Here is a 27321-nt window from a genome sequence, read left to right as displayed (position 1 = left end):
AATTTCTTAACTAGAATTAAAATAGGAAGTATTACTTTACATATTATTGAGATAATAACTGTTGATTTCTTTTATGGCACCCATGAGGAAATAAAAATATGCTACATGTTTTTATATTCTAAAACTATTTTTGCAAATACATAGTAAAATATTCTAGAGCTTGAGCTGAATTAAGGTTCTGTACATTGCATGATGCCATTACATGTATCATTAATAAGGAAGGGTTTCTCCATCTGTCCTTGATCCAAAATTCCCTTCCAGTGTGCATTGTATTGCACATCCTATACTTGGAGTTCAGCACTGTGAATGAATCTATGAGCATATCCCCAGTGAAACTTCTGGAGGGGAAATAAGTAATGTGGTATCCTTCATTATCTGGCTTTGCTCTGATCCCAAGGACAAAAAAAGCTGGCAGGAAAGGGGATCAGATGGACAATAATGCTTTTCTGATTCACAGAAAATATAGTTTTATTAAGGTATATGGAACTCCGTAAAACAGAAAAAAGTGCTGTGTCACTGAAAAGAACCTTCTTTTTCAGCAGTGTTGTCATATAATCTTTCTAGTGAAAGTGTGCACTTTGCATGTGAGATACTAAGCAATATACATGAAAATCTAGGATATATACATATCTTTTTGCACAATTTTCTTAAAATAAGGAAATCAATGTCCAATATATAACATCTTTTGTGGGCTGTTTGCATCATACCTCTGTGGAGCTGAATAATTGAACCTATATAATATTTTAGTAATCACTTGCATATATTCATGAGTGTTTTTAAAAGCAAATGTTGTGTTTGTGTGATGTCATAGCCTGAAGGTATTGAACGTTGCTGTACTATTTCTCTTACTAAGATAAAGCTGCAGTTCAAGTTTTCCTATGTCTCAGGTGTGACCAATTCATGATTATAATCCACACAAAAGACTTAGATATGTCTTGTATACATAGGAAGAAAGCAGAGGAGGTTGTTGTAATAATTCCAGTGTGTAGTATTTCAGTGTGTCTTTGTAAGGTGGCTTTTGTACTCCCAGAAGACACACTGAAATATTACACACTGGATTTCATAGCAGGAAAAGCTAGCAATGTTCATATCACTAGTACTGCTGACTTGCTTGTGTTCTTGAGGTCTTCAGTTACACTGTACCTCCCCACAGCAAAACAGACTGTGAGATTGCCTCTTCTGCCAGGAGCATGATAAATTCCTGGTCTAAAAGCCCCTTTCTCTTCACTAGAATCAAAGCACTGTCCCTCTGGGATAGTGTTACGTAGTGTCTTGCAGTCCACTGGCCATATTCCAGTGATCTAAATCCTCTGAAGTCCTGGTCACTACTTGGATTCGCTTTTCAAGCAGAAATGCTTTGTAATTCCATTCAGAATCAAAACTAGAGGCCTCAAGTATTAGACCTGTTCCTTTGTGAAACAGCAATCTATGTGGACCCTTTAAAAAAGGGACAGTTTTTCTTAAAGAAGGAGTTCTTTAAACAAAGATAACGCCACAGCAGGTTGGGTGAACATAAATAATCTTATCATGAGGTTTTGTGTGAGGCATAAGTACAAACTGCAAAATAGTTAATACATGTTTTTAGCTTTTGGCCTGTGGATCAAGTTTGATATAACGATTAGAGTTACACTAACAATTCAACCAATGAATATAAAGGAAAATGAAAATACAGTGATGTTTATTTTAAAACGTATATGCTAGCAAGTTACCAAAATAACTTTTAAAATTCAGTGCTGACATGTGTAGCTTTCCAGAGAAATTTTATGCTGCGCTTGACAAATAACTAAATGTTATGTTGATGGTGTTTATGATACTATGATAACTGTGTGATTGGGTTCATTTCAGGATTTGCATTTAATGCTTAAGCAATTTTAGCTGCTGGAGTTTTGAAGTTCTGAAAGCCTGCTTTTATCTTCTGTTTTTAATTGCAGTGGAACAGCAACTTCGCCAAACACCCTGGATCCAAACTGCCATCCATAACAGTGTTTGTGTTCGTCTTCCTTCCTGTAATTATGTGTAAATATGCTTGATCTTCATAGCTGAACAGAAATCTGTTAACTAATCTTTTGTAGTAAACATTTTGTTTTTCTTTTAGTATTGTAGCTTCTTGAAGATTCCTCTAGACATTCTCCAAGGTATCTGTTTCATTCATATATTCTGTTCCATGATCCTGTCTATATTGTTGACTTTTCCATTTTATTTCACAGGAGTATGACTGGAAAAATTACCAGTCAAATAGACTGAGTTCATCTGAACTACAGATGCTGGCTAGCATGAAGAGACAACAAAATGAAGAATTAAGGGATACTGGGATCTCACATGGGCTGAGCGCATCACAGATAGACAACTGCAATGTTAGCATAAGTACAAGCAGTGATGATACAGCAACCTGGAACTCTTGTTTCCCACCAGTAAGTCTAAACCCACGGTATTTTCTCTATTCTATCAATTCTGAGATTCAGGATTCTTGAATATTAAAATTTCTTTTATTAGCTTTGAAATTTAAGGTATCATTACCAAATGTTTTTTAGAACTTATCAAGTAAAACACGCAACCAAAACACACACACTTCCAGCAGGTTCTGTGGTACCACCATGGACAAAGAGCAAATCTATTACACATATTCCTTCCTAGAATCCTGAATAATCATGTAGGCTGTACAGCTTGTCACAATAGTGGCTGACAACCTGCAGGTGTGTGATATAGTACTTAAAAATAGTTCCAAAATGAATGAAACCCAGAGTGAGTAATGGAAAATAATTGCTTCTTAGAATGATAAAGACTCATTACTGAAAAGCTAACTGTTTAAAGGACTGAAGCAGAACAGCGGCATAAAGCTGCAGTCGTTCTGAGTGCTTAGAATGTGATCCTTCTGTATTTCACACCTTGAATCCTTATTTGTCCTGGTACAAAGTGGTACAAAATCACACACAGCTGCACTATGTGACAGAGTACTGTTATAAGAGGCAGAGGAGTATTTGTTACACTCCACCGAAGAGTATTGAGTGTATGAAGTCACTAACACTTCAGCAACTATATAAAGGTACTTGCAGGAGCTGCTGTAAAACTAGATAACCTCATACTCCATTTATATCTCAGCAACATAGTTTTATTATAGGTGAATCAATAATAAACAATGAATGTGGCTTAAGTAAAGCACACAACACAACTCTCAGAGGCAGATCCAATGTTAGAAGAGTAAACACTGCTGTGTTACCCCAATATAAACTATTGTAGAGTAAATGCTCTAAAATGTTACATGCAAATTACCTTCAGGGATCTATAGGGCTCAAATAGAGGCCTGTAGTAGCAAACTTCCCTAGTGAACGATCAACACAGTGTTGGAACTTTGTGGTACACTGGTAGATGAAGGTTTCAAATGAGAAGAGATGTATCGATAAGTGGGTAATTGTACAAATAAGAACTTGGTTGACAGAGTAATATTTTGCAGGATGTCAGAGAAACATTAGTTGGTTTTAAGTATTTGAAATATGTCAACATTACACATTTAGTTGATTTCATCATATTTCCAATGCGTTTTCTCAGTACTCGCTAAATAGACTCAAACATGGTGTAAATCTGCAAGACTGGACAAATGAACAAATAAAGAGAATAGCAGTCTCATTAATTTTTGAATAGTTTAATTATAAGGAAATTTATAAGAATATTTAGACACGTCAGGTTTGGTTAATACAAATTACGTGACTAAAACAAAATGAACTTTTAAAGTAAAATGTACTGATCCAGTATTCAGCGAAGCACAATGTGATTGCAAAGACAGTTCTTTGATCTTACTGCCTTGATCAGCTTCTGTAGCATCAGACTAATAGCATCAGTCTAAAAAAGTGTTTAGATATAACAAGTTAGTCATTTAAATGGTAATTTAATATAGCTGTAGTTTTTCATAATAGTCCTTTGTGGCCATCTTTCTCTACATAAATCAAGCGTAAAAGGCAACATATTAGTCTTTGAGAGAGAAGTTTTTCAAATTTCAGTCAGTTGAGTGAAGTGTTGGCGTGTCTTACACATACAGCCTTGTCAGGTTTCTCCTCTGCGTCTTGCAAGGTGGGCACTGAGGTTTTAAGATTTAATGGCAAGAACTTCATTTCCAGGAAGAGGTAATTTAGAAAGCAAACCTAATCTTTCTCAGATAAGGACTAACCACTTAGTGCTGAAATTCAGCTTCCGTGGTCTTCCTTACCCGTATACCTCTGCCTTTACGCAAATAGACTCTCTGTACCAGTAAAATGTCGCTTAGTCCACAGCATCTATTGATTCTGTTTTCCTTTCTGAGATAGCTGCCACAGCACCAGCTATTCATAGATGTGGTACAAGTTTTTGGAGTATGGACTTGTGTGTTTAACTGCTTGATGTAATTGTGTTCCAATAGTTGGAAAAATGCAGAGTAGTTATGTGAGGGTGATAATTCATTTTCTAGACCTTTAGTATCTAAGAAGGTTATAAACAACATTTATTAGGGAAGGTGATTATTTAATCATCCCAAGTTGTTTATCACAGAAGCTTTAAAAGAGTAATTGGGGGCATTTTTGGTATGCTGGTGTTAAATTTGAGTATATTTTTATATGCTTACAACATTTCAGAAGACTTTGAGCTTAGTGATGCTATGCCAGTATTCAAATGGGTAGCTGAAATGAAAAAGTTAATGTAGGCCAGTTAGTCTGATAACATTGTCAAAACAGTGAAAAATCTGGTGTGGGATTCAGTTAACAGATTTAAAGGGTGGTAATATGGTTAATGATAGTCAAGATCGTTTTATAGAAAAAACGTCCTGTTCAAAAAAAATCTGTTTTTCTTGATGAAGTTACAATTGATAAGAGAACTGCTTAGATGTAACATACTAAGACCATTGTAAATACTTGTTTAAAAATGAGCAGCATGCAATATTGATAGAGCACACCCTGAATGAATTTAGAACTGGTCAACTGACAAATATCAAAAGCAGTCAGCAGGGAAATATCTGTGAGTCGAATATATTCAGAGGGACCCACTTCACAGTTCATTCAGTTCTAGACCTGATGTTGTTCAGTGTTTTTTATTGGTGAGCTACAGTTTAATAGCCTGTGACATACATGTGGTCATGAGTTGATCTAATTCTTCCCTCTGGCTTTCAAATCTGTAATCTATCAGATAATTTCATATAGTTGTTTTCAGTGAATCCCCACACATAGCATTCTCATGTGCAGTAAATGTGTTACTCTATGCATAGGTAGTCTACATAACTGAGAGATCAAAATCAGCCTAGCTGGAGTCATTAGAACACGTTCGAAGGTTGTTGCTAGTGGATTTCAGTCTTCTGCCATGCATGACTTGGTGTAAGACCTAAAATGAGTAAAACCATTGTTTCTTCAGCTTCCAGTTTTTACCAATAAGTGTTCCTTATATATGTATTTATTCCTTATATATAATGCAAAAAATATGTGTAGAATAAAAGCAAATTTGTTTTTATGTCACCGATCTTTAGTACTACTATCATTTGAGTCAAAAGAATTTGCAAATGATCAATCCTTCCAAAATCAGATGTACAAACTGCAGAAAAGTTTGTATGTATCTGTAGCCATCTTCCAGTTGCGTAGGCAAATGATTTTAGCAGTGCAGTATATAGAAAAGAAATAGAAATAATCCTTGTATTGTAGTTTGAGAAATTAAGGACAGCTTGAAATTCTTGTCATGATTAAACTTTCATGCTTACATGTGTTTCCAGGTTGTAGCTTTCTGATTATTTAAATCAGTAGTATCTATTGCTTTCTCTTATGTTCTTCCAAGATAAGTAAGGAGTATTTTTATTCCAAATTTTCCTTCATTTTATACAACATTTTTGTCCTTTAGTGGAATCTATGGCAACAGCACCACCAGAAGGCAGCTTTTTGTGTATCTTTCATTTTTAAATACCTATGATGTTTTGCAAGGCAAGGGCAGGATATAATCATGTTAGATAGTGAACTTATGCATCAAAGTAGTGTTTTATATATAAAACATTTTAGTGGGTTTATTTTTTCCATCACTTGCCATTGTTAGTCTGATTTCCAGATTCACTGAAAATTCTCATGTTACTGACTAATGAAGCTCAGAAACCCTTCTGAATGTGAAGGCACATAGATCAATCATATTGCTAAGTTGCAGTTAGAACAGATGTCCTTAAACAACTATAAAACAGATATATGAAAACTATATTTTACAACGTATGATAGTTTACCAAGAACTGAATATATGCTGTCAGGAGGAATCGTTGAAATGTAAGTTGTTTAGCAGCTGCTGTAAACTATGAGAGCCAAAAAGGAATAAAATAGCTTTGAATATTATACATTACCCAGCATAGCTGTCAGTTATAAATATGGAAAACTTCTATTTTAAAATGGATTTACTTTGAAGGAGAATTGTAAACCCTTGTAAAATGCGTGTGGGGCACAGTTCCAAATAAATAATATGTGTACGTGGAACTAAATATTTTAAAAGACTTTATTTGACTGTGTCTTACCTGAATGTTTTCTTAAATCTTAAGGTCTATGAAATTCCATGTTAGCTTTGCAACAATATGAAAGACACAGTTCTGTATATTGCAGAGTGTAACGTGAAGTTTATACCCACACATATACACATTATCCAAGAAAAGTTGCAAAGCTTACAAAATATTTCTGCTTAAATGCCTTGCTTTGTTCTAGAGATCCAGTAAGACCTTCCTGCCCTGTCAGGGAATTGGCCCATTCTTAGATAGCCGTTTCCACACTTCAGACACCGCTTCAGATATAACACAAACATTCTGGAGCAAGATCATATATGAAGAGAATTCAGGATATCTTCTTGCATATGGTCCCTGATTCTCAGTCAGAAATGCAGAGAAGGAAGATTCTCCTAGACTGCTCATTGATATATCCTAGAAGCTTGTAGCGGTATAGTGCTCCATGAGCAGATTCCAACATACGCTCACCACTAAGACCTGTCTTTCGAGTAAGGAGTACTCACAGAGAAGAAAGATTACTTGTTCCCCAAGCAACTTCCTAAATATAAATTCAGTCACATAGGCCTTGATCTGCAAAATATCTGACAGGGGTACTTCCAGGTTCATACCTAATTTGTGGAAGGTCTTCTGTCCTCCTTTGTAATGATTCAGAAAAGAAAGGCACTTAACACAAAAATGATCTGGCAGAACTGAAGTCTGACAGACAAGAGGAGTGATATTTAAACTCAGAATTATTCCAACAGAGAGCTCAGTTTGACAACCCCTGGAGGGATCTGTTCACATCAAGTCAAATTGCAAAACTGAGGCAGACTATTCTTTACTGTGAAATAAGACTAAAAATTATTTAGACAGATATTCTGGTTCATAGACTGACTAATTCACTTTCTATCTCATCCTCAGTCTTCCACTAGCCATCATTTGGGAATTGCACTATCCACCACCAGGCAGTAGCTCATATCTGGCAGTAATTAGGATGTCATTCATCCTGAACATATATTTTACAACATCCCTCCCTACTTCCTGAAACCATGAGAACATACTCATTTTTATATTGATTTCTGAAAAAAAAAAAATATTGCTTTCATAATGCTTAGTATTTATTTTTAGCATTTCATGTAGTAAAATGTACAAGTATTGTTAATGTATGCTTGTATTTTCACTTCTTTTGCATTTGCTTCAGTGATTTTTTAGAACTGCTTTTGAGGTGTGTGATAATGGCAAGGGGGGGGTCTCTTCTGGGAGCACTACATACATACTGAGAGAAAATGTATTTCTGAATTTTAAGATTCTTGAATTTTTATACCAGTTTATGAATATTGATCTTTCTTGCAAATAACTGTTTTTAATGCCATAAACCAAATGTAGTATAAAACCTTTGGGGCACATTCTTACAATGGGTAGGTAAGATTTGAAGACTGTGGAAAATCATCATATTTTGTATGAATATTCATACAGTCCACCGTTAGCTATTCATGAACAGCTTAATCCAGGTTTCAAATTGGCAGTGCCATAGAGAAGCGTATGTGCTTCAGCAAACTTCATTTGGGACTGCTAAGATTGCTGTTAATGGTGCTTCTGAGAGAGAGGAACCATGTCTGCCAGCCCCATTAGCTCTGGCTCAGGGTTGTCTAGTCTTAAGAATGGCTGGTTCTGCACAGATCCAACTAAGAATCCCTGCACCATGCTTCCTATACACATACAGTCCAGACTGTTCTATCAGACAAGACTTGGCCACCCTTCCCTCTCTGTTTCCTGACTCTGTCCCCACACAGGCAGTAGAGAAATGACCATGTGGTTGACTCCTTAATTCATATGTATTTCCACCCAGACAAGAATCATCTGTTAAGTTGTACTTTTGCACAGTTAGGATCTGAATATATCCCTTTTAAATTTCACAGATAAGAAAAAAAGACTGTAAAATTCTACTGTCAGAAGCTGCGAATGTGTACACTCAAAAAAGATCTCTTACATACTTCTAAACATTCTGAAAGAATATTTGCGAAGTTATTTTCTCACTATTATTTTTTGTTTTCCATAGCCCATCAGTCAGGAGCATCACTATCAGAAAGAAATGAGCCCACTTTCTCATTCCAACCCACGGTAAGATTCCAGTTATAGCCGAGGCAGTAAGGATTCAGTTAAGAGTGTTCTGAATATTAAATGTGACATTCTTTGATTTAATCTTAAATCTCTTTTCAATTGCAGCCTCGTCTCAGAGGGCTTTACTATTGCTCGTTTTAGTCATTGTCTGCAGTATGTCTGTGTTGTCCTGGAATGCAGAACTGAATTCTGCATGTTCTGGATGTACCACTGTGTATTTAAAGTAACTGACATAGGCCTTGCTCCTACACCTGCTTTGATGCATGATTCGGCAAATCTTCCTCATCTGACATACATACACCTATCTCTTTCTCCCTCTCTTCCTCTCTGCTTTGAAGACTTAGTACTAGAATTCTGTACGTGACTGTAGGTGTCAGGGAATCTATTTGTTACAAAAGATTTTAATGTTACTTATTTAGATGGGACTTTTCAATAGATAGCCCAGTCAGGAAGAGGGTGTTACAGTGCTGTAGGATAGTTCAAAGGGATCCTGTCTACATGTTTTGGCTGTCAAGTTTTCAGCTTGATCTGTTTTGTTTGGAATCAGCAGCAAAATCCCTGTGACTTTAAGGTGAGATGGGGATTTGAAGACAAGGGGAGAGGGTGGCTAGGGAGAAATAATCAAATTGAGACAATCAAAATTAATTGTCCAGTTTCAGAACTGCCTTGTACCTGTGAAACCCCAACATCACTTTGTCAATTTTTTAACAGCCTGAACAAGAAGCATACTTATTTTAGGAAGTAGTCCTGTTTCATTTTCACTTTGTGCTATTAATGTGGATTTTGCTTGTCCAAGTTTTAACTGGAAAATGTATGTGTGTTGGGAAGGGTAGGAGGAGAGGACATTTCAGATCCAACTTCTTTATCTTTTATCAACAGTCTGAAATGTTTTATGATAGTGCACTGCCAGTCAGTTGTGCAGGATAATACGCATTTCTCCTCACACAGATGTTTTCAGTCACTTGTCTCGCTTGCCATCCACATTTTTATTATCATCTTGTTAGATTTTATGAAGTGAACACTATGAAACTTGCTGTGCAAGTTCACCCAGATGCATCAGTTATTGCAACATGCAGCCATATGTTTCCTAGTGCACGCAATATTACTGGAGTTAAAGTATAATCCTGGATTCCTGTTCCCTTTCATATGTAAATCAAAGTGCTCATGTTGGTCTAGAAAACCACTCTGCCTTGGGTGCTGGTTATCAAAGGAACTATCTCTGTCCTTATGAATTGTTACAATGAATGAAATGGACAGTGACACTTGACTGTAGTCCACAGAGTAAGATATCAGGTACGTTGTGACTGACACTTTGTCGAGGACTCTTTATTCCAGAATCGATTTCATAATTCTGCTGGCCTTAGAATTGCCTATATTTTAGTGCAAGCTACGTTGTTTGTCTTCTTTTTGCCCATACATTGGTTGAGTCAGGTTTTATTAAGTTATTTTTATGTATGTGCTAAAGCAATTTGGTACTCGGTACATTTTATATACTGAAAAACAGAATAAACACCATTATCTGTAAAAATAAAGCGTTTCATCACATCAAGTTAATATGATCAACAATGAAAACTTGTATTTCCATATAATAAAATTTAAAACAAAATAGTATAAATTACGACTTAGTTCTTACGCTATTTTAATCCAGTACACACAGTAGACTTAAATTTCTCTAGAAATCATTTCTGAGAAATGCAGGCAAAGTATTTGTAAAATACCTAACTTGGAAGTGCCTCATAAATTCAATAGCCCTTGTGAACTGCCAGAAAAGCATTATTGGGCTGTAAATACAGAAGATGACAAAATTATGAGGTCAGTTTGCATCATGATATAAAAACTGGAGATGATGTGACTTGAATACCATTATTCACATCATTACCTTTCATTTATGATGGAAAACTCTGTAATGTTTTTCACAGAGAGTGTGTACCTAAATGAGAGGAAGATAAAATTAATGGTAATTCTATAACTTAGTTCCTAAACTGTTTGTAAAGCCAATTTTAACAAGTAATGTGTGAGCAACTGGGAAATGTCTAAGTCTTTGTAAGCCTACTGTAGCGGTGTAGGGGAATACACAGAATATTTGAAAAATTGATATATCCTATGTAGATGAGCGGGTATAAATGCCATGGCATGATGACAGTTACGTGATGCACTAACTGAAACAACGAATAGTTTGTTGTAAAGAGTGGTAAAGAATTTGACAGGTCTCAAGTAACTTTAAAAAGTGTTGTAGTGATATTTTCTGGGAAATGAAAAGAGCAATGTGGAAGCTATTGTCCAGTAAATGTAGCTTCTGTCCATAAGATAAAAGAACAAGCCAGGAAAGAAAGCACCTGTGAAGATAATGGAAATGCAGTCAATAAAAAGACCCAGTTAGACTCATTTTCCATTGGTTCCACTGGGTAAAGGTCATAAGTCTGCCAAGAATATTGCTGCTGCAATACAAATGACCTCCACATCATGCTGCTTTGCAAGGCGTAGAACCAGTTAATGAAAGGAGACAGTCTGATTGCAGAGGCTACAGAGCCAGATGAACAAGATGATGCGCAGTGTTTCAAGCCTTAGCTATGCACTTCCCACTGACTGTTGTGCTGTATGGTTCTAGCTGAACTTCAGAATTGCACTCTCCTCTCCAAATAGGAAGCTGTAACTATCTATGTAACTTCTTCCTCCAGTGCAGGGGCTGGAAATTGCTATGTACCCTGCATCTACTTAGTAAGCTTTTGTCCTCCAAAATACTTGTGTGTCATAGAAGGTTTGGAAGTTTCATTAAAGGAAATCCTGAAAGAAAGTAAATATTCTAGAGGAATTTCAGCCATACTGAACTGCAAAATGTGGAGCTGCTGTCTGAAAAAGATCACTTGAGCCTAATCTTATGAATATATTTTCTGAACTTCTACAAATGCTCTGCAGAAAATTCATTTCTGATAAAAGCTGATTTTTCCATCTTTGAGAGAGGGGTTTTTTATAAGTTGAAACCTATCTTTGTAAGCATTGCCTCACCAGATCCTCTCTTGGCATCCTACTCAACTCTTCCCAAGCTACCAAATAAAATTTGTTCCTCTGAAGTTCAAACAGCTGTTCCCCAGAAACCACACTATAAAGTAGGACACAAATATTTCAGCATTTCATTGGGTATCCTTTCACAAGACGTATATTTTACTTAAGCAATTTCATACAAAATGTACACAGCCAAATTTCCAGTTAGGTTTTTCCTAGATGTTTAACTCTACCTGTTAAAATATTGTATTCCCATCGTGATTTGTGGGTACAGAAATTTGATGACAGTAAATGTCTGATTTAGACTATAGCTGAGAATACAAGATCAGCACAGGCATCATGTTATGAGAAAGTCTATTGAGCAGTGGTCTCAAACCAAAGAACGAGTGATCAAGCTGTTTCATTCACAAATGAAAATAATTGTTAAACTGAAGTTTAATTTGTTGTCCCTATTAATGGCTGGTGGGTTTCATATGTTAACAGCTCTAAAATCAACAGCCTCCCCAAACTACTCCATATATGTGGGGCTAACAGCTTTTTCAAGGGTGGTTGAAACCTGCAGAAGTTAATTAGTGTATCAGTCAATGAAAATGATCTTTTGAAGTATTGTCTGTGCCTCTGCTGTGGGCTTTGTCAGGGTTACCTGCACAGAATTACCAGGAGTAAATAAAACTGTACTCCCTTGTTAGCTCCACGTCTATCTCCTCTGCACTGCTCGAAGCTCATGCTTGTCAGGCTGGTATGTGAAAGTGTTATATGCATCAGTATATAGTGTACCCTACCCATTCAGCCCTATGTGTTGGAATTCACCCCACCTGATGGATGATCATGACCCAATGTGGGAACAGGAGGAGAGTCTTAAGCCTCCTCGCTGATACTGAGAGTCTTGTTCTTCTTCATGACCTTCTGACCTGCAACCATGGACATTATTATCTCCATAGGTTTTGCTATGAAAAGTGAGTATTACAGTTGCTCTGAAGTGGTAGGATTCAGGACCATCCTCAAGCCAGTCCAGTAGCTAACTTGTAAAATAAGCTAGATTTATCTGCTCTGTACATGCAAGTCAGTTGCTTCTTCAGTGGGATTTTTTTTGTGTTTAAATTAGATTCCATCAGTGGGTTTGTTGTGAATAAAAAAGAAACCTCTTAAAACTAAGGAGCATACAAGGTCCCTAAAATGTTAAGGAAAACCAGTGATATTTTGAAGTGTTTACTAAAATTGCTAAATGGAAATATGATGCAATTCAGGCCAGCATTTTGTCTAGATTTATGTTTTATCTATAAAAAGTGTCACCACTGTACTGTGGTTTAAATCCTTTGTAGCTTTGCCACTTGTGGATGTGATACAAAGTTTCTTGCATCTATAATTGGCTGATAAGGGCCTGCAGTCTTTGACAAATGATTAATAGTCACTGATCTCACTTCACGTGGGCTTGGTACAGGCTGACTAAAGCAAGCTGTCTTGTCATTGTAACCTACATGTGTTACATTGGACTGATCAGGATATCATCATTCTTCTCTCCTCTAGAGTCCAAAAAAAAAACCCAACCCAAAAAAACTAACAACTTTTTCTTCCCTTTTTTGGTAAAGGTATCTCTCCAATTATGATAAATCTCAAATCTGTAACATTTATCATCACAAAAGAAATATTTCATTGACTTGCAGATTAACATGTTTGAGGAGGACAATAACTATACACTTCCCAGAAGAAGTTGTAGGTTTTACCATAAGATGAAAAAAGCAGAACCCATATCTTTAATTACTACTTTATCAAACAATGTGATTTTCTTATTTTTTGTAATGATATGTACGCACAGTAGTCCAGATAATTGATCATGAAATAGATAAACATGTTTAAATACATGTTGACTTCTTTTCAAACTTGATTATTAGTAAAATTCTGGTAAATTAGTTAAATATAATGAACACCTCTTTCTATGCATAACTGACCACTCTCTATTGATTTTAGGAAATAAATTATTTCTTTCACTTTCTTTAAAAGTTTCTGCTACAGAAGTCTTTTTTTAGAACCTATTGTTGCCATAAATGTTGCCGTTATCATGCCACCTGAAGTTTGCGTAATATATCAATGATTCTAACACAAAAACACATCCACTGCAAACTCTCAAGTATTAACAGTATGTTCAGCTTTGAGACTACCATTCAAGTACTCTCATCTGTCCCAGATGAAAACTAAACATTCCAATAGCTCATGCATGTGTTACTATACCATTGAGAGATTCAGTAAGATTAAACTCACCTACAAAATGGTGCAGTAAAAGAAGGATTGTAGTTATAACATTTATTTGCACTACACCAGAACTTCTCCAACATGCATGCTGTGAAATTCAGACACAAAAGGTCTTTGTCTCCTGTGTTTCCAAGGAAAGGCTTAAATAGCAGAATAACTTAAAGTTAAGAAGCAAATTTAAAGATTGAGTTTTGCAAACAAAGAAGCGTATTTATTTTTATGATTCATTACAAGATCAAAGTCATACAACTCCATTACTTCTGCAAAACAGACAATATTACATTATGAAGTATTATAAAATTACACAACAGTTGTCAAAATAAGTGAACAAGAACAATGTATCACAAAATGTACTTTGGTTTTTCATTGTATTGTTCAGTTACTTTACTCATCCACAAAATAGAGTAATTTGCAATAGGTGTCCCAGTCGTTAATCTGAATTAGCAAAGTTCTGCTGCATTTGTCAGGCTATAATATGCATGAAAAAGAACATGACAAATGAAGCAAATGGCATAGGAAACATCTAATTGAAAAGGTTAAATTTTTTAATCATGATGGTAAAAAGCTTAGCTGCAGAAAGGTTTTTGAGAACCAAGTGGCTAACACGTAAAAGCTTGTTAAAATAATCCAAAAATGGCTTTCCCTTGTATGGGAATCTGAGAACATGAAAACGTGGCAGCATATACACTAAGGGTCAGCCACAAGCTAGCATCTAAGGTCTGAGTCCAACTTCTGACAAATCTTAGAGCCTTGAGATTTTAGGGTAGTTCACAGGGCGGGCAAGCTTCCAAATCGGTTTCTACCAGTGGTGGTGTTCCCTTTTCTGGAGAGAAAAAGCTTACTACCACTAACTAGCCCCCCATCTATGGAAATATATATTTATTTCTCCATCCTCCTCCTGAACTGGAAGCTTATTTAAATACAGACAAATCAGGCTCCTTGACCGATATCCCACACGCATACAACATTTTCTTACAGAGCAAAACTGTCTGGGTTTCCAAGGGCACAAATGCCCACAGTGCCCTTCCCTGCTATTCCGGTATCATTTGTGCAAGAGTGTTGTTTTTGATTCCTTTATGTTACTTTACATTTGTTGTTGATTAAACTGAGGTAGCATCATTCTCTCTTTATGGTAATGATTAAGTTTCCAGCTTCATGCTGTACCATTCATTGCATTAATATACTAAAAGGTCAGAGTTTTCTTACGTGCTTTTTTTTTTTTTTTTTTACTTTTCTGTAAAAGAAAGGTACTTTTCACAGTCTGGGAACATTCAACAGCATCACCTTTAACAAGTTTGATAATATTAAAGTTAGTGTTCCATTGAGTCATGTCTCTCCATTGATTTTTAAAAGCCCTCTGGCTCCATGTCGTCCATTAAAAGTTAAATGGGCTGCAGTCTACATCCAGGATGCACAGAACAGTAAGATGCTGTTGGTGGCTGGCTGTGGAGAAAGGAATTATTTTAATTGCAACAAGACTCGTTAGGTACTAGACTCAGGTGTTTTCTGAACTGGTGGAATATTAAAATACAATTTTTAAAATGAATGGTTTATTTAATAGTTAAAAATATGTTAAAAAGGAAGCACACCCTACCTAATGGACACTTCATTAAATGTGGAAATCCATTTGATTCACTGGTCAATGACTATCTGATGTAGTTATTAGAATTTACTTGCTTAAGATTAGATTAATATGAAGGAATTTTAACACACCTTTGCAAATTCATTACTTCCAATTTATACAGCTGATCTTCTGATAAATGAATCAAAACTAGCAAAGAAGAAAGGGCTAGTATTTTACCTGAATTAGATGATAAAACACTGGTTTTCTCTACTAGTGTCATTTATATTGCTACTGAATATCGAGGCTATAATCTAGCCAGCAAGCTAACATGGTGATGAACTAGAGGTTTAGTCTTTAAGTAAATTCCAATGTTACTGTCATATAACAGAAGCTGTGATAGAAGTTTCATATATTTAACTTCAAAACATTGACCAAATAGCACAATATATTAATTACTAAGCTGTTAAACCTCCAAATTCAGGTCATTCATATTTTTAGACTGCTGTAGATGACTGTGTACATTTTTAATAACCTGCACAAATTTGTCATTTGAACTTTGAAAGAAAAACAGGATAGCATTAACAGATCAAACTTTCAGCTAACACTAGTCAGCGTGATTATACTGTACACACTTGTACAGCACTTTGCACTATCTAAATATCTTGTTTAATAAGTAGAATTCACATCTCTTTTGTTATCCTAATCTAGCACCCATAAGCCAGTTCATTTACACATTTAAGACTTTAAGAGCAGATTCAAGTCTTCCATGCACAGTTGCACTTGTACTTTTTATGATCTCTTTTTTAGTTAGTAATTCATTGAAAATTAAATAATTTAGTTTTTAAGGAGGTGTCTCTGCCTCCATTAGAAGTATGGTATTTGGCAGGCTGGACTTGCTGAAGTGGTCTGGAGGAAGGGAAAAGGCACTCTGCAAATATGCTTGTGATTTTCTAAATCTTAGTGCTAGCAAAAAAAGAAAGTTCCAGTAAGGCATACAGTAAATGAAGATATTATGTATTAGGGATGGAATGAATCTGTCACTTTGACGGATTGTGAGGCAAAGAACAGATTAACAGATTACTCATAGTCAGAATGCAGCTCACTGTGAAAAATGTGCAGGAAATGATAAGTGTTGGTTTGTGCTGATTTAATGATATTTTGAAACTACAATAACACTCCAGGAGAATAATACAATGTAGCTCATGGCTTGCATTTTTTTAATCGCCAACGTATTGCCAGATTTCCCTTAAATACTTAGGATATTTCTTTTTAAAATAGAGCTTTCAATTCATGCAAAGTCATATGGACATGTATATTTATGTTATTTTTCAAGACTTTCATTAAAATACGCATTCAAAAATCCTTGATTTGTATGTATAAGTATACTCTATATTCTTTTGGTAGTGTATCATCATCTGTATACTCACTCAGTATAAAGATACTGTTTTTCCCACCTGGAGCTGAGTAGCACTGAACAGTTATTGATGTATAAATTAATACTGAATGTTTCTTGGTTTATGGCATATTTATGTAAGAACTTTAAGAATGTTCAAACATTGAAATTGTTTGAAGCATTTTAGATACAATAATGGACAATTTAAGTCTAAGATGACTTCACAATTATTATAGACATATATAGTGGCAGGACCTGAAATTTGATTTCAACATTTTTTCAAATATGATTGCATTTTGTACATAACACAAAGACATCTTATTGTTAATAGCCTTCATAAGTCCTTGCTTCACTACTGAAACTATTATTGAAGGCTTTATTTCTATGGAAATGCTTCTATTAAAAAAAACCTCCCATTACGCATACATCATTAATATATTACAAAACAGAACCCAAATAGGTGTGTATAGGTAATCTGATGTAAGTTAATGAAGTTACACATATGCATGAAGTTCAGTGGATATGTAAATAATTGAAAATTCAGATCTGCTAATCTAGAGGAGCCTAACAAGTAATACATGCTCCAAAAAAGTTGTAGGAGGGAATAGGTGAGGGGTGTTACAAAGCTAGGTGACTTTTTATCGATTTGTCTAAGAATTGAGTTAGTCTCTAACAACCTTTCTTAAATAGATATAATTAAAAATCCCAACAAGTGAGAAAAATAGGTCTTCATCTTAGCTGAATGGAATATTTAGGCTATACTGAACCATACTTTTGATATGAGCTGGCACTTTGCATTCAGTGGAACATGATAAGATATTATTTACTCACTTTGAGCATTTGCAGCAGAATTTGCTTCATATGGTATTAAATATTACTAATACAACAGAAGTATGTGCTGAGATTTTAGTTGATAGTTGCACAAGATGTCCAGAACTGGTCCTTTTTTCCTTAAAATATTTTTATACTCTTGATTCATACATTGGCATTCTTTGGCCCTCCACAGAGTTAGTCAAATTATCCACTGTAAAAAATAGTTCAGCAAATGTGCTGCTCTTATTATCAGTCAGGCATGAGCCAGTTCTCCTCTAGTAATCATAAAGATTTACTAAGTAGTTCATGCAGTTAAATATAATCTTTTGTGTTCTTTATTGATTGTACTCCAGATGCTTAATAGTCTGTCAATTTGATGTGTTCTTAATGATACAAAACTGATGGTTTTTTTCATTCCCTCATTTGATATAATGTAGCCCTTGCCTTACATTTTTTAAGTATACTGCCAGGCTGACCGAATAATCTGAATATTCCTTTTAACTCCTGTATAGATTGTTGGACAAAACCGTACTAAAACTTTGAAGCATTTTAATTTTTTTAAGAATGTGGATTAAATGATCCCATTGATTTAAGTAACATAAATTAAATCTGATCCAAAAGAAATGCAATAAAGTGTGCTATCTCAATTCACAGCAATGTTAAAAATCTTTATACTAAGTGATTTGCCATTTTCTAAGTCCAGCCAGTAGGATAGACTAAAAAGCAAAAATATCTGTAAAAATTCAAAGTATCAAAGTTGTTCAGTAAAACTTAAATCAAAACCCTCTGATTCTTCAGATTTCTGTTGATGGTAATAATTTTGATACATTGTCATTGGTAAGTGCTACTTAATAAAGCATCACTAATTTTCTCAACAGATTTTACTGATGGATGCCGTTTTCTGCAAATTTGACATACTGTCATAAAACTGGAAATGATGTTCACAAGTCCAAAAGATTCTTTTGCTTTCCATCACAGTTCAGCTATCGTGTGATTTTTCAATATACGACAATTACTTTTTGAAAGTATTTTTTAAAAGACCATAACATAACAAGATTATATAACATTTTTATTCTGTTTTGGTATGGAGAACAGCTTTCAGAATAATGAAGAATTGCAGTGCAAGCATTAAAGGTGCACGATGCTTTGAATGTGTGTGGAAGCTATTCTGAGCCTTCATGCAACACAACTCACAATGTCCAAAGACAGCACTTAGCATGCCACATTGTTATCAGGAAAGCTCTACACAGTTTATTGCATGTTGATTGTATTAATTACAGCTGGAGGCATTGATAGCATAAATAGAGTGCCTTTAATTAGTCAGAATGCATGATTAGCTTTTCTGTTTTAAGGAGATAAACTAGCTTCTTAAAGAAGTTCCCCAAAAGAATATTCTTTATTCACTCAGAATAAAAACACAATAAATGGGAACACAGGCCACAGTCTGCTTTTCTCGGAATATTGCCGGTTGTCTCCATGCTGGGCTCAACTTCTAGGCAAGATCTACAAATTTTTCAGGATTTTTTTTTTTTTTTTAAATTAACTCATACACTCTCTCTCACACATACACATGCTTTAGTTGCTTCCTAAAAGCAACTGCATACTTCATTGTGGAAAAGTCTGTCTTGACTGCTAGACTACAGCATCTATCAGAATTACCACTGTAATCCCACTTTTCAGAGGTTTATCAATCAACTGCCAATATTTACTCTCTACTGCAATTTGGCTAATAAGATATCAGCAGTTATGAGATTTTTTTTTTTCCCCCCAAGATTTTAGGAAAAGTTGATTTAAACATTGCTAAGTAACATGTGGAAGTAATAAACCAGTTTTTAATAGGTATAGTGTAAAATGTTTCAACCTGAAAAGTAATGTTAAGTCAACAATGAATCCCTAATATTTATAGTGGTTTGATTACTTGTCTTGTTGGGAGGGGTTTGAATAGCAAAACTGTTAGTTTTTCTTGGACATTGAGGGGAAAAAACATGAACTGAATCTAGACTGTCTTAATAGGAAATATTAAATTTGCCAACACATTTCTGTTGCCTCTATCATAAATAAACCCTCCTTTGCCTCACTTTAGAACCATCAAAATCCCTAGATCTTACAGTTGCACCTACTAGAGAAAATAATAATTCATCTACTAAACCAGATGCATCAAAGTAAGTATAAAGGTGATACTGAACAACTCCTTTGCATGAGAATTGACTCCAATAAATGAAGGACAAAATCAAAGACAAAATCATCCAGCTACTCACAAATCATCCCATCTGTGATTTCTCAGACTTGGTCTTTCAGGAAGACCTTCCAGAGATGAGACTTCAAACTAAAATTCATAAATTTCCTGAGTAATAAGAACTACCAATTTAACAGCAATACTGGTTTAATGGCACATGATTACCTCCCTCCCTCAATGTTCTCTAAATGAATTGTCTCTTTCTTTTCCATTAGGGGTAATTGCCTTATTATCTTTCTTTCCTTCTTACTAACATCCTCTCTGCTTTCCAGGTACCAACTATTTTCTTTAGAAATTCTCTGATACATATTTTATATGAAAAACACGTTTCTTTAAACTCTTTTGGTTTGTGCCAGACCTGTAGAACTGCATATATACTCTAAAGCTTCTTTACTTTTCTAACTACATTTGTTGGTCTGAGATAATTGTCTTTAGAAGCAAGCACTGGCTTTTCTCTGTCCTTGCACCACTTTTGCTTCAGCAGTCTTCCTACCAGAAATAATCTGGTTCTTCTCTGGGTCTCAAACATCACTGTCTTTTGAAAAAGCTGTAGTGAATATGGAAGAAAGGGTAGCTTGGAAAGCAGAGATGTAGATTAGCACTAATAGTTCTTCCCTACCTTCTCTAAAATTGCCACAGTTTCTCCAAGAGGTTGCCTTTGCTGACATTGTGTTTCAGTGCAATTGTAGAGAGTCAGGTAAGTGGTAAGGCTTTGTGCTCTCTGACCACATCCTATGAGCATGGTCAGATTCTAGTGCTAGGCTTATGTTGGCTGATTCTGAGGCAACACAAAACCACACATGCAAGTGGCAGAAATGGAAAATATATTCTACCATGCCACAGTGGATATCATAGCATGCATTTAACTGTTATTTCTAAAAACTTTTGAAGCTTTGGTGTAGACAAAGAGTCTTTGACTGTATTCAGGGAATGCAAATACAGTGAGCAAAGAGAGAGAGAGAGCTAATAATGAGATGTCTAGGCAAGCATATTGCTGTGTGGATTAGTTGTGCCAGTTCTCACTGGCATTAGCTGAACAGAGAAGAGGAGAAGGATTGGTTGTGAAGTTGGCCATACATGTGAAAATAATATGATGGTATAAAAAATTTTGAAGTATGTTTTTTACATATTGAAATGATGGAAAATTCAATATCTCTTCCTTTAAATCTGCTATACTACTTGCTGGATTTCTACACCAGCAGTTCTGTTTCCTGAGGCAGAAAATTAGTTTTTTCCATTTTGACTGCAAACAGATAGGTGGTTGTCCCCTGAGTCACCCCAGATTATGTGTACATGCCAACAGGAGATGATGTGGAATCAATAACAAGTCTAGAAATAGCAGAAAAACTAACAAAAAAAAAAACAATTGGCATATTTTAGCAATTATAACACATGACTGAGCCTTCCCAGATTTTTCTGTCAGAAGCAAATCTTACATGAGATCATCAAGGCTTTTCAGAAAGCAGAAGTACATTACCTGTTTACTTGGTGTTGGACAATTGAGTTGAGACATTTGCAGTCCGGCAATGTAAAGAAATCTGTCAAACTTTTGAAAACTTCATCCTTCTAGAGGAAGCCATGGATGTTGAAGTTACCTCTACAGCTCTGGCTAATCTTCTTGGCATCTAGCACAAGTTTGCATGCATAATGTTTTTGTGCCAGCTGTTGGAACAGCTGTGGCCAGACATAAGTTGAATCAACCCCAAACCAAGTTTAATTTACTCGGTAGAGCTGCCCTGTTCCCACCAGCATGAAGCAAACATAAGGGAATTTAAAGACCCCTTTTCCCTTCCATTCCCCTTGCCTTGAAGTGAATTTGACCAACCAATTTGACCGTTGGTCAGAAAGGATGGATCTGGTTCTATCAAAATTAGATGATTTACTGAGGTCCCTTGAATTCTGTGTTCAAGTATTAACTTGCAGTTATTTAGTCTAGTTAATGGTTATATGGAAGCTTTAATGTATTACAGCTCTTTACTGTTGAAGAGGAGAGATGGGAACTTAAGGAAGCATCAGCTATGCACAGTGTACAGAGGTTAGTTTAATATATGAAAAGAATTACAAGACATGGTTACCTGCACAAGGAATGTCAGAAGTTTGTGACTTAGATGTGTCCTTCCAGGGCTGTCTTTCTCTGATTGATAGTATGATATGAGTGACCTCTCATTCTTTGTGTTTCCTACCCGCTTTTTCAGTGAACAAGTCTGCAGTTCAGTTTGCAATAAAAAGCAATAATAATAAAAACGACTGTTCTGTTTTCCTTTCTTTGAGCTGTAACAATCAAAGACAGTGTATCATAAAGTGGCGCATGTGAAATGAACATTGAACTTTGCATGAATGTATGATAACATGAAAATCATCTTTAACAGCTATCACAAAGTACTGTTGAGGAGAGGCATAAATTGCCCAGAATGGGTGAAGAAGGTCTGTACTCCCTCCTTTATGGTAAAGTTCCCATCAAAACGTTTTTTTTCACAGAAGCAAAATAGATACGTGACAGCTGTGATGAGAAGAGTCCTCTGTATAGTCTTGCCAGTAGCTAAAATCATGTTACGCTCAATAACAATTTTTTTTATTTATAACATATAACATTTTATAGCAATAAAAAATTGTTACAAACAATTGTTTATAATGTATTTACCTAACAAAGTTTTTTTTCAATATCAACAATTGTATCAACAATAAGATCTGGACTCAATCCAATGTTTCCTTCTTAAAAACACTAGAAAACTGTTAGCATGTTATTCTTCGCTCTGATCACTAATTCCATCCCTTTATTGAAAAATTTTAAAGGTAAATTAAACTGGAAAGATTAAATTATTTAATACAAATCAGCTGTCCCACAGTTCATGAGCACTGAGTTGGTATCACACTGTTGGTGGCATCCATCTCATGTCTAAGCTCAGCTGTGACTCGCCAACCATCCAGACTGTGAAAGATACCGCACTTGCTCTGTCACCCTATTACAGGGGGCTAGCCAGGCAGTGCCAAGTCAGTGGTAAGCAAACACATCTCTTGTGATTGTCTTTAAGCCTTTTTCCTTAGAGAGGGTAAGGATTTTTAATCAAATTGACCCCCACAGTCTCTCATCAAACACAGGTTGTTCATCTCGAGTCTTTATTCCTCAGAAAAAGACTCTCATGAGTGCCGTAGGCTTTCAAAGTATAGCTCTGTGGATTATGGATCACACCTCATGTACACCTTTTGCTGGCAGAGCAATACCAGCTGAAATCTGCAAAGCAAACCTGACTTAAAACACAGATTTTTAGTGTGAGCGGAACAGGTGAAAAGGCTAAGGAAAGAAGGAAGCCTCAACGTTTAAGAATTGTATTAACTGTAAAGTTTATTTTTATAATAATAAAATCTAGCTTGATTTTGTTTCATCACACTTGACAACCTGCATTTTCCTTTGAAAATTTTTTTAATAATCAAAAGAATTAGAACAAATAGGAACACAAACTGTGCTTTTATGAATGATATTTTGATTTGTATTTTTCAGGGACTGGTTGAATGTGTTCAGTCCCCCCATCGTTCCTGGAAGCCAACAACCGGAAGAGCACACTAAATCTTCAACAAATCAGAATATTCCAGGTAGGAATTAATGAAGACAATGAAAAGGACCTGGGTAGAAAGACATTTCTAAATGCTGTTTCTGTAGTGCTGGTACTGCCTTTTCGTAGTTTTCTATACTGCCACATTTTGGTTCCAAGTTCTCTTATTTATTATTCTCAGCTCAAGCTAGCAGAGTTTTCCATGCAGTATTATTTGCCTCTGATAGAAGAATAACTTATGCAGTTGCAGTTTCCTAATGTTCTGGCTTGATACGGATAAACTCATAAAAAATGCATCTTGTTTCTTTAAAATAAGGAATTTATGCCAGTGGGGATGGCAAACCTATGAAAGAAAGAACGCAAATACTAAACATTCTTATTCAGAAGCACAATTAGGCTTATGTAAGTGATACTTCTCTTATGAAGAAAAATTTCAGATTTAGCCTTGAAATCTCAGCGTGATATCCTGAGTAAAGACTGTTGTCACCACCTAAAGTGTTACAGGTTTTTATTAATGGTGTTTGCTTAGAGAATGGCAAAGAACTTAGCTGAAACTGGAAAGTCAACAACAATAGAATAAAACAAATACCTTGTTTTCTTCAAATGCCCTTTTTTCTTATCGGTTGTTTTAGGAAACAGGGTAGATATCTGGATTTTTCTTTAAGTCTGGGGAATTCAGTGTGAAATCTCATAAATCTGACCTGTGTATTTTGGCTGCCCGAGGGATGAAGATGTCTCAGTGATTTACTGTCTAAAATAGATTATGCCCCTGAAATTGGGAATGTTTTCATAGATGTATATTTGTAATTGTTTATGACAGCAAAATAGAATTTTGCTGTCAGGAAGGGACCTTACTTTGAAGAATCAAATAATATGTTTTGTTAAGGGTCCTAAATAAGCCAAAGAGAATTGGACAGTAATCCTTGAGTTAAAGGCATGTTGGATGTAAATTTGTGATGGGTCTCTGAAAATTTTTTTATGTTAGTATTATGAGATCTAAGGCTTGCTGCAGTAAAGCTAGAATTTCTGTAAATTTTAAAAATTGGATTATTATCTTTAAAAAGCTTTAAGAAAGAAGTATACTTGGGAATTTGTTGGATTTCTTGTTATTCACACTAGAATTTCCAAACTGTTTTGTGAATTGTTCCTAAACTCATTTTCCTTTATGCTGAAATATTTTACATCATGTGTCCATGATTGCACATTTGGAGAACAGAAAATCTCTATATACCATAGCTTTTTATTTTGGCTTTTTACTTTTGTGCCTTTATTCAATCAAATAAAATTCTGACTCATGTATATGTATGATATTTGTAATTTTGATAACTTCACACAGAAACTTTTCTATCTCCAAATACTCAAAAAAAACTGCCATAGTGTTGAAGCTTCATTTCCCCAAGATGTTGGAGGAAATAAGAGAGAACAACAAAGCCGTTCCATGACCTTCCCTCCCCAAACAGGACAGTTTGGATTTTTTTCTGAACTACTAGACACCCTTCCCTATTAAAGTAGCAGAGAAGAAGCAGAGTAATTGTAGCAGCTGTGGGTAGGGGAGGCCTGATTGGCAAAGTAAGGGGGTACCTGTACAATATATAGCATCTTCAAGCAACTCCAGACCTCCCTTTCTGATTGTCTACAGGCCTTGGAAAATAATGTCCTTGCACTATATTGAGAGAAAACTGACGTGGTTTTGCTCACATAAAAGATACACTTAAGTTAAACACAGGTCTTTGGACATAATATGGCGGTGTGTGAAAATGCAGTGCCGTGTAATACATGCCTATCAGATTAGATAGTACCTGTTGAACTTTAGAATCTGTGTTTTCCTAGATATCCTAGATATCTTGGTTTAAAAAAATCTTGATGGACCATGGTAACTAGATGGTACCATTTTTGAAAGAGATGCTAAATAGCTCTTGTCCTGTGAGACATCTCTAGCACTTCAGAAAAAAATTTTTTTTTTCTTAATCACTTCACTTGAGGTTAGTTATTTGTGTGACAAAAGAACTGTTTTATTACTGACAATTAAGTACCAGATCTGATCAACAAACTGAATGCTCAAATTCATTCCAGAAAATTCTGCTGCCCTACTCACTTTAAAAAAAAAAAACACATGACATTAAAAAATGAATTATTTCTCATGTTGGGAAGTGACTTAAGTGTCACAAGATTATTTTGTGTGTGTGTGCAGTTTTCCAGTATTCCAAGTATCACAGGATAACAAAAGCATATTATCAGTACTGAAAATCTGCAGTGAGTCATAATGTATTTAAGATACTGATTTTATCTAAAAGTATCCTTAAAAAAAAATGGATTGTATAGCATTAGTATATTTATAAAAATTCTTTAATTCTTATATTTAGAAAAAATCTTTAAGTTGGGGCATAACTTTGGGGAAAAAAGGTGATTCATTTCTAAGAAAACGTTTCACTCTAGTTCATTTCTTGACGTTTGCACCGTCCATAGTACATAGTTAAATAGGGAGATGTAATGAGAAGTAGTCTTCTATTCAACAGGTTTCACAAGACAATCAAGAGGAAAATTTAGACACGTAAATATGATAAATTTCCATAGATTCTTCCCTTATTGGGCATTGATATTTCTGATTTAAAGACAATTTCATTTATCTTGACTTAACAAGTCATACAAGAAAGTTTCCACAGTAAGTGACAAAGGCAGCGTCAAATTCTCTGGAACTTACTTTATTGTATCTTGCTACTTGTCTTAAGATTGCTCTAGGAACCACCGCACTAGTCTTCTTTCTTGGACTACAGCTGTTGACAATAGTCGTATGGTAACCCTGCAGTACATAATTACAGTATAGATCTGAGCACTGTAGTTCAACGTTCAAGGATCATATCAGAGAAAATATTAGCAGTGTTTTTTTCAGCATGCCTTCTGCTGACAGCTGATGTTTAATTTTATAGTGACTTAAGAACAAAAGCTTTGATTTTGCTTTCGCCATGATATTCAAATTAAACTGCCAAGAGGTCTTTTTATGCAATCCTGAGCAACTTCATCCCAAAAGGGTGGATGGTGGCAGCATAAATAGCTATGAAAATTTTCTTTGAAAGTGACTTGTTTATCAGTTAATTTGGCCATGAACGCTTCATTCCTACATATGGTCAGGTTGCACACAATATACCGTTTGAAAGTAGAAAGATGCCTTCTAACACAACCATTACACGTTAGTTGAGTCTTGTAGAGGAATTTCACTTAATTTAATTAGTACTTCTTTTTAGGAAGTAGAAGAACAGAAGTGAGGTTTTCATATGTTTTTTTTAATCTGTTCAAAACTGAATAGGCCATGCTGCCATTGGAAATCTGTTGCAACATCTAGAAATGCCTTAAACTGCATTTGGGGATATTGTGAGATGCTAGAAGAAAGAAGCCTGACTTTAAAAACATGATACATCTAGAAAACTAAGTTCTCTTCTTGTTCACATGAAAATAGATGCAGGGAATTATTGCTATAAAGGTATAAATCCAGCTAGTCCTGGATGCAGTCTAATTCTGATTTGGTATGAATTCAAGGCATACGGGGAAAGAGGTACACCCCTGATGAGTCTGAAGAATTTCTTATTCCTAAATCAAACCAGGGAGTGTATTGAGAGGCCCGTTCCTAGGTAGAGAGGGAAGGAGCTTTAAGCTTAGAGAAGAAAAGAGAATCATTTTGAATAGAAGCATAGGCAGGGAAAAGCAAAACAATAACAGGAAGAATTCAGTGGAAATAACATGGTTTCAGATGAAAATGTAAGGCTGTGTGAGGGAATGAGGCATGAATACCATTTGCTTGTTTACTATGATCTGAAGTGTGGAAAAAGACTTTCAGTTCTACGCCTTCTTTCTGCACTGCATAGTTTTTCCCAAGAGCTGTCCAAACAAAGTATCTCAGTTAACCTCATTTAGCTTACCAGGCCAGGTGAAGTACCC

At 35.4% G+C, this 27321-nt stretch overlaps 1 protein-coding gene and 1 long non-coding RNA gene across 6 annotated transcripts in view; one reads left to right on the top strand and one right to left on the bottom strand.

Annotated features, from left to right (window-relative positions):
• Positions 1-27321, top strand: part of CFAP20DC (CFAP20 domain containing) — an 86758-nt gene that overhangs the window by 57937 nt on the left and 1500 nt on the right. For 4 of the 5 annotated variants that reach the window (XM_076346529.1, XM_076346533.1, XM_076346530.1 and 1 more), the window contains 3 exons: positions 2208-2411; positions 8517-8578; positions 23337-23428. In XM_076346529.1, coding sequence (XP_076202644.1) covers positions 2208-2411; positions 8517-8578; positions 23337-23428 — 358 coding nt within the window. Of the gene's footprint in view, positions 1-2207; positions 2412-8516; positions 8579-18479; positions 18510-23336; positions 23429-27321 lie in introns of those variants that run through there. The other variant, XM_076346531.1, reaches the window with a different exon arrangement.
• LOC143164224 (uncharacterized) lies at positions 14021-21675 on the bottom strand. The gene is made up of 2 exons (XR_012996036.1): positions 21315-21675; positions 14021-15274 (listed from the first exon to the last, which is right to left on the bottom strand). It is a non-coding gene; the product is annotated as an uncharacterized LOC143164224 (long non-coding RNA).

Source organism: Aptenodytes patagonicus, chromosome 8 (genome assembly GCF_965638725.1).
Source record: "Aptenodytes patagonicus chromosome 8, bAptPat1.pri.cur, whole genome shotgun sequence".
Lineage (NCBI taxonomy): Eukaryota > Metazoa > Chordata > Aves > Sphenisciformes > Spheniscidae > Aptenodytes > Aptenodytes patagonicus.
Note: the sequence above shows the minus strand (reverse complement) of the source record. Positions and strands in the feature narration are given on the sequence as shown.